General features: G+C 42.3%; 1 protein-coding gene across 1 annotated transcript in view; it reads left to right on the top strand.

Annotated features, from left to right (window-relative positions):
* The window catches only part of AMMECR1L (AMMECR1-like), a 20681-nt gene extending 9258 nt beyond the window's left edge, over positions 1-11423 (top strand). Inside the window, exons 3-8 of the mRNA XM_004694884.2 lie at positions 1316-1760; positions 3523-3633; positions 3945-4059; positions 4647-4737; positions 6156-6252; positions 7909-11423. Of these exons, the coding sequence (XP_004694941.1) occupies positions 1354-1760; positions 3523-3633; positions 3945-4059; positions 4647-4737; positions 6156-6252; positions 7909-8020 (933 nt within the window). The 5' untranslated portion in view covers positions 1316-1353 and the 3' untranslated portion in view covers positions 8021-11423. The remainder of the gene's footprint in view (positions 1-1315; positions 1761-3522; positions 3634-3944; positions 4060-4646; positions 4738-6155; positions 6253-7908) is intronic.
* The last annotated feature ends 3100 nt before the right edge of the window (positions 11424-14523 follow it).

Genomic DNA, 14523 nt, shown 5'->3' with positions numbered 1-14523 from the left:
CTTTTACTAAGACTTGCCCTAAATGTGTATTTTGTTAAGGATTAATATATATCATGAGCATAAGTAATATTTGAAATTTTTATATCTCATCCAATCTAAAGTGATAAGTTGTGTTTAGAAATAATGGCATAGTAAGTAGGTGCTGCAGTATCTAATTTGATTTAAAAGGTTTTTTGTTACCAAAATACTATATTATGGGACAATGCCTAAAAATCAATTATATGCTACACTTCCAAATCATAGGGGAAATTTTAGGAGAGTGTGCACATGGCACACTAAAACCAGTATAGAAATTCAGAATTTTACAAACTTTGGTTTTATCAACATCAAAATAACTATAATCTATATTACTGTTGAGTATTGGCATTTTCAGATGACAGGATTTTGATAATGTTATGTTATATGTTTTTACTTAAACTTTTTAAGAAAAACAATAGTGAAGAATAGTCATTTCTCCCCTTTGTACCATCAAATGGGATGTTCCAGCTTTTTGACCTGTCTGACACCACTTCCTATTAAGCTGAATGGCTTTGCATCTGAGCCTTGCTATGACAGGGCAGAAATGCTACCTCACAAAAGGACTGAAACTTGGGTCATTTGTGTGAATAAAGGTTTTTGCTAGGTTGTAGCTTTTTTTAATGGGGTTTCTGAAAAGATAGAGAGATGTGTAGAAAATGGAGTAAGTTCAGAGGAGAACCAAAGACAATGAGTAAGGCAATGAGAAATATGAGACCAGAAAGGTGGGAACCTTTGAGAGCTGTGCTCTTTTCAGAATGCAGTTTCTGCTTTTCACCATCACCCAGGTCTATGACTGAAATTACACAGGTAGATTAAGGTTAGGGAGGAGGAAAGTGCTGAAAGGATGTGGTTAACAAGGGAAAGCATGCAAGTTCCTCTGGGGTTCTTTAAAAATAGATGGTTCAATTTGGAGCCTCTAAAAGGTAAAGAAAGCAACCTGATAAAGTGTCTGACAGGTCAAGTGCAACTTTTCCAGTCAGTCTCAAAATGTCCTTACCCAGCATCACTTGGGCTGCCACTCACTCTCCTGCCCTGGGGAGTGCTGGACAAGAGGCAGTTCTTATTACCAGCTTCTGTCCATGGTGATGATCAGTTTTATGGAAGATAAAGGGCCATTCCCTTTAGGAAAAAGTCAGGAGCCCCTGGTCTGGAATGCAGGGTCTCTTCTAGCCTGGCTGCTCTGCGACCCTTTGTGATCATGTGATCCGGGTGAGGAAGAGCATCTGATGACATTCTCTTTGATTTATTTTTTGTTTAACCATTCAAAGTAATGCTTAACTGTTTTCTTTTTGGTCAGGGTTCTGCAGCATTCCAGACCTCAAGCACTGAATCAGGATGGGAAAAAGACGTTGTGTTCCTCCACTCGAGCCCAAGTTGGCAGCAGGCTGTTGTGGGGTTAAGAAGCCCAAGTTATCTGGAAGTGGAACGCATAGTCACGGGAACCAGTCCACAACTGTCCCCAGCTCTAGTTCAGGACCGCTTCAAAACCACCAGCATGTGGATGGCAGCAGTGGGCGGGAGAATGTGTCGGACTTAACTCTGGGACCTGGAAACTCTCCCATTACACGAATGAATCCCGCATCGGGAGCGCTGAGCCCTCTCCCCCGGCCCAATGGAACTGCCAACACCACCAAGAATCTGGTGGTGACTGCAGAGATGTGCTGCTATTGCTTTGACGTCCTCTACTGTCACCTCTATGGCTTCCCACAGCCACGACTTCCTAGATTCACCAATGACCCCTAGTGAGTAAAACACTTGGGTGGGGGAGACAATGAGAAGGGCATGATTGCATCTTTCTGGAACTGTGCTCTTGAGAGTCTGCTACCTAGAAACTACTTTACCATAATTGGGGCAAAGGGTAATGTGAATAAGGTGATGAGAAACGTCTAAACAATACCTAGACATTCACTGGATTCAGTAACAGAGAGAGACTAGTTGTGTTCGGAGGCGGTATATAGGCTTGTTAAATGTTCTGGAAGTTGGGATGTCATTCTCGGCTCTTTCGTGGTTCATATGTCAGTGGGTGGGTCATCCTTTCAAGTGGAGAGGTCACCCCATTGTGCACCCCAGTAGTGTAGAAATCCAAGTGAACTGGGAGTTTCTTAGGGCCCTGCTGGAGACTAGGGGTGCATCTGGTGGGAGTGCTGATAGTCACTATATTCCTTAGCATTCCCATAGCAATCCCACTACTGATCCCCTCTGCCCCAGAATGTCAGCATCTGCTTTACTGTTTTTAGTTCACAGTGATTGTTTTCCCCAAGTCTTCTCATGGTGTCAGTGACTTAAATAAGGAACGTGTATAAAGCATAAAGTGAAGAAACTCATGCCAATATTTTCTTCTTCCTCAGAATGGAAGCAGCTCTGAGCTAGCTACTGCTGCTTTTTTGACATTTGTTTTTAGGAGATGCTGTATTCCTCACTGTTAATGCCATTCTGAGGCCGAGTCTAGTGCCATTGGGCAGTAAGTAGAAGGGGTGAAGGGAAAGTCCTTACTATGGGGAAACACACACACAGCTATATGTGGCACACGGGGTAGAGGGAGAAGGGAAGTTACCCTTGCGCGATTGTGTCAGAGAGGAACTGTAGAGAGAAATATGCTGACTTTGTAGGGAAGTATTGTCATGGGGATACTACAGTTAGAAAAGCCCTGGCTGGTGAGACTCTAAAACTTAGTTTGACTGGGATCCAGTGGGTTTGGAAGATGGGTGGTAGTCTCAGCATGTGATGTCAGAACTGTTATGTTTAGCAGCTGTACTTCCATTATGCAGACAGCAGAAGTCTGAGTTACTTCTTGGAAGTATTTAAGAGTCTGAGAGTTGAGGAAAATAGGGAGAAATCTCAGGGAGAAGGAAGAAGAAGAAGGCCCTATACCTTTTTTCTAAAAAATACTGGTCACCACCAATCTGATGTAACCTGACTTTGGCCTCCAAACAGAAAGTAGCAACTTCTGCTAATAATAAACTTACTTGGGAAAATATTGTTTTTCCTTTCTGAAAACTTATGTGTAATAAGTATATGTGAGTAATTGCCAGGGCAAAATAAGCTAAGACTGTGAAGTTACAGGGAATGCTTGCAGATAGTGGAGGAATGTAGTTCAATTCACATGTGTCTTCTTGGAGGATCTTGGTGGAGAACATGGACACTGATTAAAAATGAGTTTGGAAGAGGAGAAAGACCAAAAATAAAGTCGTGTCTTGGGCAGAGGAAGAAGCAAATAGCATATACATTGGTTTCAAGTGCATTCAGGCTGGCAGCCAGGGACAGAGAAAGGGCTGCACAGAGAGAGCTTGCCTCATGCGCCTGCTGTTTTTCCTCTTCGTTTCTAGCCAGGATCTGCACAGATCCCAGAAAGGCAGTCCTTACAATAGTTGGCAATTCAGAAAACAGTCTTTTGGGGCAATAACAAATGAACAACAGGCAGAGCCACAGGTCTTGTTTTTAACCATAATTGATTTGGGCTGGGGGATGTTTTTTTTGTTTGTTTTTTGTTTTTTGCTTTTTTAGTCCACTCTTTGTGACATGGAAGACAGGGCGGGACAAGCGGCTTCGTGGCTGCATTGGGACCTTCTCAGCCATGAATCTTCATTCAGGACTCAGGGAATACACGTTAACCAGGTAATGCCACTAGACATAAGAACTGTAGATGAATTGCCTAGACTGGAAACAACTGCTGATTGTATTTCTGCTAAGTGATAAAGTTCGAGTGTTCCTTTTTTTGTAATCAGGAAATGCGGGGGTTTTATTCTGGTGAGTCACTTATCGGTTGAAGTATAGGCAGTTAATAACATCATATGGTTTTTAGCATATTAGTGCTAATGGCTAATAGATGTTCTTTGTATAACCCAGGGTTCATAGGGTTTCAAGCACACAAAGTTAGCACCTAACTCCAAAGCAGCCTCACTTAAATGTTTTCTGTCCCTCTCCAGTGCTCTTAAGGACAGCCGATTTCCCCCCCTGACCCGAGAGGAGCTGCCTAAACTTTTCTGCTCTGTCTCCCTCCTTACTAACTTTGAGGATGCCAGTGATTACCTGGACTGGGAGGTGAGAACAGCCGCATTTGGAACTCTGCATCTCTCGTTGCATTTGGGTTCGGGTTAGTACATGGTAATGTATCTCCTTCATTGAGAGAGGGTAGGAATGTGTAAACTGAGTTTGGAAGCAATTGTGGGCAGCACAAGTCACAGGAAAAGTGTTGTGATATTAGAAATAGGAAGAAATATAAATATATTCTCCTGTCTCTTCCCAGTCTACTCTGTTCCATATCCTTCACCCACATCTAGTAAAAAACAATAATGGAGATAAAGGAGAATGTTCCAGATCCCTCTTGGTAAGCCCTTGAGTAAGGAGTCATAAAACCAGATCAAAACCCAGTGGCATCTTCATTTAATGGAATAGATTAAAGGTGAATATTCAAAAGAACTATTTGAGCTACTGAAAGATTTTATTTCTATAATGATCATATAGACTCAAGCTGAAACATTTTTGGCAGCTATACCTCATAAAAACAAGAGATTCTCCCTTCTTCAGGCGTGGGTCAAGCTGATCAGGGGCAATGTCAATTTATATGTGAATGATTGACATTCCATTAAATAAGTTAATGCCATGTATTTGTTTGCATTTTTCTGCAGGTAGGGGTCCATGGGATTCGAATTGAATTCATCAATGAAAAAGGCGTCAAACGTACAGCCACATACCTACCTGAGGTTGCTAAGGAACAAGGTGAGTTAGACAAATGGAATTTGAGTGAACAGTAATATACAGTATTGCTAATTAAAGGGTAGGAAACTGGAATGTATTGTCCTGTAGCCCAACAACAACAGCAGTGCCTTTCTTCCTCTTAAGATCTATCAAATTCATATAGAATGAGAAATACACTCCCCAAAAGGTACAGGAGCTAGGAAAAGAGAAGAGATAAAGATTTCTTTTGTTCACCTTCTCCTTTACACTTAATTTCATTGAATAGTTGTTTCCTGGCCTGCAAAGCTATGGTGATAATTGTAGCAAATTCCAGCAGTGAGCTAGACTATATTAATGGAATTCACTGTGAAAAGAAGTTGATGAGGTTGGGTCTTTGGGTCATGAGTTATTAAATGATACTATATTTGGGGAGGAAAAAGCAAAACACAATCTCTCCTATCTTTTAAAGACAGCACTAGGTAAATTTTTATAATGGGCTATTAAAGAGAGTAAGTGGATTGTCAGGTTTTTTTCTTTAAGAATTATTTACAAGATACTGTTCATGTGTTGCTTATGCATTCATAATATGTAACCATTTTCTCTCTTTTTTGACTGGTTTTTTTTTTTTAAACAATATGTGAAACAAATAGTATTTGTTAGGTGTGAATCTGGAATAGAAGAAAAACATCCATTCCAGTATGCCAGTAAACAGTTTTGTGGAAGGAAGTAGTGTGGGTGTGGCTGGCACTAATTGGAAACCTTTTAACCATCTCTTTGAGGTCATAAACCTGACTTGTCATGTCTGTACTAGGAGGCACTCCATCAGTATTTTTTAATAGTGAGGTGTGATGTAACTTAGGTAAATTGATGAAATTCCTCATTTTTTGGCATCTGAACATTGGTTGGGAAAATTTAAAAAGTGGGGCACTTCTACAGTAATTTAAGAGATTACTGCTTTGGCTTTCAATTTGATGTGTTGTGTAACAATGACAATAACATATGCATATGCAGCTTTCCTACCCTTCCTAAAGGAACACTTTACTTCCTGCTACTATTTTTCTATACTAGATAGCACAACTCCTGGAAGTTATCAAAATGAAGGAAGGTCACACAAAGGAATACAAGCTGTAGAGTTTGTATTCTGTTTTCCCAAGGACCAGCCCTGGGGTGGGTACCAGCACTAAGTTAACCATCCAGTCTGCATTAGGATATGTGACAGGAAAGATGCAGGGGGAGAAAAACTGGGGGCAGCCATTAATGGCATGTGTCAGTATATTATTTGAGCTCGCAGAGATTCTACTTGGACTGTCATCAGTAAGGTAGATGGTGCTCCAGGAATGTGGCTATTGCCCAGGACCATTTCTGCCCCTAGCCAATTCAACTACTCTTCTCTAACCATGTTAGGACACATCCCACTCTTAAGTCCTGAGCCCTGACCTCAGTGTACCTCTTCTCCTCAGACTGGGATCAGATCCAAACTATAGACTCCTTGCTCAGGAAAGGTGGCTTTAAGGCTCCCATTACCAGTGAATTCAGAAAAACCATCAAACTCACCAGGTAAGCCACTATCATTTTTCTCGTTTTAATTTAGTTGGGATTGGATGGAGGATACTATTGATGGAAAGAGAAGAAAAAAAGTTTCTCTACTAATGTCCCTATACCAAAGAAGCCTAGGCAAGTGAGTTTAAGCTCCAAGGAAGCAGAGGCAGCAAAGACTCTGGCATGCCAAGCATCTCTGCAGCAGAGATGGTAGCAATGTTTAGGCTGTTGAGCAAGTCCTGGATGTCTTTGCCAGACTAACCCATGTGCTGGGAGGCTGAGTTGGGAGGTTGACGTCAGGAAGAGAAGGCTGTCAGTGCACGAGTCCAGAGTCATGATGCAGTCAGTGGCAGGGGATACAGGTGGCACATTAACAGAGTTTGGAAAATACTTTCTACAAATTACAAGAAACATCTCTGCCTATTTGAGGCAAATACTTCTCCAGGGAAACTGCCTGGTGTAGTAGATGCATGTAGGCTTGGGGTCTGACTCCTAGCTTCCCCACTTCCTAGCCGTGTGACCTGGGTCAGTTATGCTCCCTTTACTAGCCTGTTCCATGTCTGTAAAAAGTGAATGGTAATTCTTTGGGTTGTTTTAGGGTGCAGTAAGATGAAATGTATGAAACTTTTCTAGCCCAGGTTTGGGCAACATTGTAGGTGATCAGTAGATGTCAGTTCTCTTCCCATACCTATGGAAATGAGAGGTTTAACTTCTATGGGCTTCTGTTGGCCCCCACATCTGTAAAATGCTGAATAATCATATACTAACCTCACAGGTCTGTTTGGAAGATAAACCAGTGATTTTGAAATGCTTTGGAGTCCAAAAAAAAATCTTCAAATACAAAGCATTATATTATTATTATTATAATTTATTTGAACAGCCATTTCCCTGTCAAAATTCAGGAATAATCACCTTGCAGTGGAGGAGTGATTACAGTGGGAAAGAGATGGCTCTGGGTAAGGATTGTCACACCCAGCTCCTGTGGTCTGTAGTAGGCTCCATAGGTTTGTAACACCCCATGCTTCGCATCCTGACTCATGGCTCTTTCCAGAGCAAGGCCAAAGTGCTATGAATTCTGTTCTGATGACCCTGTGAAATGATATGGCATATTCATCTGGGAACTGAAACCTGTCCTGTGTAGCCCCAGGATCCTTTAACCTGCTTCATCAGAATTTGACTAGAATTAGGTATCTGTGCCCCCTTTGAGTTGTAAATAACTTATTTATTGCTTTTTTTGCAAATTAAGGTTGCATATCTGTCAATTGTATCACATTTTAACCCAAAAGTAGCTAAGCAGTTCACACTGGGCATTGGTGCAGCCATCTTCCAATCTGCCACCCCTGTAATTTGATCTTGAAATTGTTCATCTAGACCCCAGTAGCAGATTGCTTAAGAGCAGCCTGATAATAAGCATATAAGCATATGTAGTATTTAGAGGTGGGATGTGCAGAAAATTCATTCTCGGGGGTGAATTGTGATTGTGCTTTTTCATCTTGTTCATTTGTAATAACAACATTGTTTTCTTGTGCTGTCTTTCATTTTCTGTAAGTACGACTGCTCTTGGTCTTCCATTTTATTCTTTGATAATGTGGAATAAGCTTTTGGTTTTCTCTGCTGGCTTCACAAAATGGAGTGTTTCTGCTTCCTAATACCCTTTCCTGTTTCCTTATACAGGTATCGAAGTGAGAAGGTGACAATCAGTTATGCAGAATATATTGCTTCTCGACAGCACTGTTTCCAGAATGGCACTCTTCATGCCCCGCCCCTCTACAATCATTACTCCTGACACACGGCTGCATGACCAGTCCCACCCCCCTGTGGCCACCAATGGCTATGACATCATTGGAGCAGATGCCTCCTCTTCCTGGTCCAGTTACTTCTATTACTGCACCATTTTATGATGCTAGCTTCCGTTGCCAAGTCTGCCCCCAGCTGACTGAGGGAGGGGCGGGGTTATGTTGAATGAAACAGAACTTGAGGGGCCCAAGCCTTATCTCAGCCTTTCCTCAATATGGGGTTCCGTTGGATTGGGGCTCCTCCATGACTAGTAAGAATTACCTTACGGGTTCAGAAGACCCTTGGCATGCAGGTACCACTGGTGATTTGCTTGCTGCCTGTGTGTTGGCCTCACAATGGAAGCTGGAATTGATGATCCATGAAGGCTTACCCCACACACGTCCCTCCAGCCTCCCCAGATCAAGTAGGTGTATTCCCTTGGCAGTCTGGGCAACGGAGACCAACGAGAAACATTTTTAGGTTGTTCTAAATTCCTTTTTTTTAAACTTCCAGTTTATTGTGTACCAACCAAGAGTTGATCACAACCTCCATGCTTCTTAAGTGGACGCCATATAGGGTTGAGCGTGGGCACCAAGAGTCCTTTGAGGCTCCTGGATAGAGACCCACATCAAGATCGGAAGCCCTTTGGATGGCGTTGCAGATCTCATTGTTCAATTAACCTGGAAGGTTTTAATTCTCATCCCACTATAAGTTGGATTTTCTGGCACTCTTCCTGCATTGAGTCTCCTGGTATTGAACAGAGCTCTGTGGTGTAGCCTGCTGAGGAATGGACTGGGATGCCCATGGGAGGTCCTGATGTCATCGCAGCATGCAGTGTGAAAGGAGAGACCTCTTCCTTACCACCTGGCTACCTCACCCTCTACTGGTAGCAGTGCCTATAACTGGATCTAGGTTCTCAGAAGGCATAGATGTTAAAACAAGCACTTGGGTTGGGCTTTAGAAGGACATGGCATAGGAGAAAATCCAGGGTCTCCAAGCTGTTTCTCTTTTCAGACAAATATTCTGAGGGACCTTTAAGCAGAGAAGTTCCTATTTCTAATTTGTCTGTAGAAATGGGAAGACTGTTGATGTCTCAGTCCTTTATAGGACTTTAGAACAAAGCTCTGTAATTAAATAAGGTGAACCTTTATCTTGCCTAACTTGCTGGGAATCTTCACCCCACTAGGGCAAAGTCCCACATAGCTCATTTTATTCTAGGTCATTCAGACTTTTCATGTGGCATAGTTCCCTATTCCATTGTTGCTGATTCCAAATAGCTGTCAGCAAGTTTCTCCTCCCTCTTGCCTATTCTTCATTCATTTGGTTGTAAAAGTTCATAGAAGTTGAGAACTTGGAAGAAACTTTGCAAACAGGTGTCACAGGCACTGCCAAAATGATTCACAGGAAGACGTGGCCAGTTGGAAGAAAGGACCCTGAGGGTGATACACTGGTTTTCAGCCACATACTTAGAAAACTCTTGAAGTGATTGGGTGTCGACTCGGTGAACACAGTGTTTTAATTTATTTTGAAGTTTATGTGGAGATGGTGTGGCAGCAGATCTTGAGTTATTGTCTGCCCAGTATTGGGAAAAGGGGGCATGGTCTAAGAAATGACGCGCATGCTAGGCACTGCTATCTCATTTCTTAAAAGAATGAGCAGGTTTGTTTGGCAGCAACCATCCTGTACTATTCACAAGGATATTTGGGGTGTGCAGGTGAAATGGGCTGACATCAGGATGCCCAGCCTAGGCCACATCACCCCATCTTAACTGTTGTGCTGTGCTCTCGCATTTCCCTTGCAATATTAGTGGGGGTGGGGGGAAGCTTTTGAAGGTGGAGGGATTGTTTCATATCCTGCTGCTGAGAATAATAAATGTCTTGTACAAACAAATGTGATGACAGTTACTCTTAGGTGCCATGGATTGATGTCAGGGTGGTCAGCTCTGGACAAAACCACCCACCTCAAATTTGTACAACAGTATTGGTACATAGGGCTACACTCATTACTGTTCAAGTGTTCTATGTTAAAAGTTGTGTTTTAATTTCTAAAGATTTTAAAAAAAGCAAAAAAAATGGTGCTAAACTTTCACCCCTGAGCACGCTCAGTGAGACTGGCCACGCAAGCATTTACAGTGCCATGCTCTTCAAGCCTATTTTTTGCCCTATTTGTCTTCTCCAGTGTATAGTACGTTTTGTTTTGTTTTGTTTTTTTCCGAGGGTGGGGCAGGATAAACTGCCATTTAAAAACATGAACAGAAAAATTTTAAACCCACAAAATGGGGAGAAAAATCAGTGCACAAGAATCAGGCTGGTTAAGGCCAGCACCACACTGAAGTGGGCTCAGTGGTTTTGGAGTGAAGAAGCCTTACTCCCTGCACATTCCCTCATGCTCCCATGTAAGTCCAGCAATGGAGATACTCGAGTTCCTCCTCTTGTCAAGGGTACTCGGGAGTTGACCAAGGAAAACTGGCCCTATAAGGAATGGCATTGTCATTGTGCTGAAAGGGGCCGAGTCAGGAAGCAGCCTGGAAGTGTACAGTCATGGTCACCTCATGATGTGTGGCAGGTGGCTCTCAGGAAAAATACTAAGTCTGGATCATCCATGTGGCAGCTTTGCATGGGGAAATGACGGCTCCGAACTGGGTCCTAACTGCCTTCCATGTGCTCCACCGAGGCAGTGATGAGGGTGGCCGGTACATGTGAGTGGTAGTTTTAAAGAGAAGGGAATGTTTTCTGCTTTGTTCTTGGGCTGCTCAAGCTGAACAGTAGGTAGCCACTGTTTTGAAAGGAACCAGCCCAACTTGACTGGTGTGAATCGGAGTTCGTTTCATCCCTAGCTGTGAGTGCCTTTTGGTCTGGAAAGTTAGCTTGTCTCAATACCCACAGCTAGGACATTCTCTCCGTAATTATGAATTGTCCTTGTTTTACATTAAAAGAGAATGTCTTTGATCACTAGAGTTTGTTGGTGTTGGATTGTTTCCACTGTGAGGTTAAACTTTTTCGCTTCATAATATTAAAGCAATTCACGTTTAGAGACCCTTTCAACACGAAAGGTTTGTAGTTGAGATGTTATATATATTTTATTGTTTATATTAATCATCTATACAAAAGTCCTGGGTGTTAATTTTAATATTTGCACAAGATCTGTTTCCATGGTATGTTAACACCTACGATTTCACTAACTGTTGATGTTATTTTCTATTGAGATTCCAGAGCCTAGGGAGCTATATGTTTTTTGTTTTTCATATTTTTTTTTTTCTGAAGCAAGAGACTTTGTATGGCCTTCAGTGCAAAGACTTCAGACCAATTCTTTGTATTACACTTCGTTGCCTCTTGGCTATATAACTTCTGAGTGCAAATCATTGAACTCTTTAACAAAGTATTGTAGAGAATAAATCATAATGGGTAAAAGTTGTTCTTTGTCCTGTCTCTCTTTTCAGTAGTGGTAGTCATTTTGTTTTTGAAGACAACCAACCAGACAGTAGTCTGTCAACCCACATACTGCATTCATAGCACCCAGTAGCTTTGCTCTTATCTAATTTCTTGTGGTTGGCAGCACTGTGACTGTATTAGACTCCAGTTCTCTGAACTGGTATTCATGAACCTTTCAAATAGTGGGTTTTCTGGAAAAGAATGTTCATAGTTTGTGGGTCTGCCAATCCAAAGCTACCTATCCAGCCTCCATTTTGTTACCTACATATCTGTATCCCTAAAGCAACCCTACAAGGTGCCCAACCCTACAAGGCAGGTGCCTTTCACATCAAATAAGAGCGCCAAGTTGGATCACCCTGGGAAGGGTGTGCATTGTGAGGCATGCCTGGAATGCCTGTTCCCACTCCTGACAGAGGTAAGAAGGATAGAGGTGGTTGACTGATGTTTAACAAGGGGTCTCAGAAACTAATCAGTGGATAACCTTAGTAAGATTGAGATGCTGACTGGAGAATTAGGGTTTGATCTCAATTATATGTCAGCAGATGAAAAGTAGACTCAATTGCTAATAAAATAGATGACCTGTAATTCCACTTTTCCCATTTTCCTTCTATTTCCCCTGTCTCTTTTTTCTACTTCCCCTTAAAATTAAGTTGTATGATTAGTTTAGCAATAAAAAGACCAGGATATTGGTCTACAGCAGTATCCTGCCTTGTACAGTCTGCCCCACCAATCCTGTGTTTTGTTTTGTTTTTTTACCTGTGATGTTATTCTTCCCAGTGAAACTGACATTACCCAAGGACCTAAAACCTGAACATGGAAAAATGCTCAAATCTAAGGTATCTTTGGTAATGTGAATCCAAGAAAAAACCCTGAAACATGGTTTAGTCTGACCTAAGTGAAATGATTATGCTTTGGAGTGGCCCAGAAAGGGCGAGATGCATTTAGAGTAAATTGCAAGGAATTATTTTCCTTGCTTTTTAATATTTATGCATACAAGAACTGGGTATAGACCAGAAGTGCGGGGGGGTGAGAGGATTCACCAGAGACAGATTGGGGAACAGAACAGGCAGGCAGACTGAAATACACTGCTCAGGGGAGCAGCAAGTGAGACAGGAGAGGTCTGCCATGCCATGTGGGTCGCCTCCCTGGCAGGGAATTGAACTCTTGATGCAGTGGCTGTGGATGGCTTCATAATGCTGTGCTATATATATATATATATATATATGATATTAATTTTTACATCATTTTGTGCCTTTTTTCAATTTAGTTGTAATCCCCGTGGGCTTCCCATCACCAAATCACCAGTGTGCCTTCACCATAGTAGTGCTGCGCTTTAAACTTGCACCAGGAGCCCTCCCTGGTGACGCAACAGGTTAAAGCACAGCACTATGAAATGATCAGCAGCCACTGCAACAGAGTTTGATTCCAGGCCAGGGAGCTGACCCACATGGTGTGGCAGACCTCCTGACTTGCCCACTGCTCCCCTCAGCAGTGTATTTCAATTTGCCTGTTCTGCTCCCCACTCTGTCTCTGGTGAATCCTCTCACCACCCTTGCACCTCTAGCCTGTACCCCAGTTCTGCATAAATAAATCTTCAAAAAGAAATGTTGCATCACCAGGGAGAGCCCTCAAGGGATAATTTTTCAAATAGCCCTATATTAGGATTATCATCCTTCACTTTAAACTTTGATTTGCAAGTATGTGAAATTTTCTTAAGGATACCCAGTTCTAATCCTCCCACTTGACAGAACTTAAGCATATGGCCACTGGTAGACATGTTGTCAGAATTAGAGGGTAGGTTTGGAAATAGACTACAAGCAACTGGTTAAACACAGATTTTAGTGTAGTTTGGTTGACAAATTCTGTTTTTCCAAGAAAAGTGGTTTTAGAGATTTTTCTGTATTACATGTATAGAATATGGTAGTACAGATTACCTTTTCCATATTACCTATATTACCACCTGTGGTCTACACCATGGAATTCTATATCATTTAATTATGTTGTGTGATAAGATATAACAAAAGTTTGCCATTTTAACTGTTCCTATCGTCTTTTGAAGTCTTAAGTCATCTTGTAGGTGATCAGTGGTACTAATTCTTGTGAGACTGCAGTGTGGTAAATTCTCTAAAACTGCTTCCAGATAAATCTGTGGTCTGTGATCTCTGCTTGATCATCAGGCTTTGAAATACTATTCAGTGGCTAGTTGAAGGACTTGACTTTGTGTCAGTAGTCTGGTCTAGAGTCCAAGGACCATAAAGCCCCGAAGGCCATAAAGCAAGCCTTACTCTATTTCCATGTTCTAAAATGAAATGCCCTCCAATTTCAAATTATTGAAAGAGGGGGGAGGGAAGATAAAGGTGGGGGGGGGAGACAGATAACCCAAAAAGAAGAGAGGTCTCAAATTCACCCTGTTGATCACTCAAGTTCCTGCTGTCAATCAGACTCCCTCCCACCCCAGTGTGACCATTTCTAGGATACCCCCATGTCTGATTACTCATGAAAGAAGTAACCCAGAATAGTTAACACCAAAATTCACGGTCTGTTAGTCTTAATAGGCTTGAGCTCACATCGTGATCTCCTATTGAGTCAGCCTGAGCTGAATTTCCTGCCTGTGAATCTCAGGCAGCCTTTTGGAAATGCTTTACCCAAGCCCCAGCAAGTGGTGCAACAGCTGGATAACTATTTGGTGGTCATCACTATTAGGTGTAGATAGGAATTACTGGGCAAGGGGCAAAGGCTCCAGAGTTCTTCACTACTCTGAGCACATAGGAGGTGGCATAATTGGTGTAGTCTTTCCAATCAAGACAGACTTCTTCTCCTGTACTAAGTCCAAGCAAGCTCTTAAGAATGGACTTCTCGTGGCCCTCCGTGGTGGTGCAGCAGGTTAAAGCACAGCACTAAGAAGCTAAAGCCACTTCAGCATGAGTTCAGCCCCTGCCCCGGAGGTGACCCACATGGCACAGCAGACCTCACCTGACCACCCACTGTTCCCCTCAGCAGTCAATCTGCCTTTTCTGCTCCCCATTTTGTCTCTGGTGAATCCTTTCACCGCAACTGCACCTCTGGCCTGTACCCCAGTTCT

This window comes from Condylura cristata, unplaced genomic scaffold, assembly GCF_000260355.1.
Source record: "Condylura cristata isolate star-nosed mole 26May11 unplaced genomic scaffold, ConCri1.0 scaffold00049, whole genome shotgun sequence".
NCBI lineage: Eukaryota > Metazoa > Chordata > Mammalia > Eulipotyphla > Talpidae > Condylura > Condylura cristata.
Note: the sequence above shows the minus strand (reverse complement) of the source record. Positions and strands in the feature narration are given on the sequence as shown.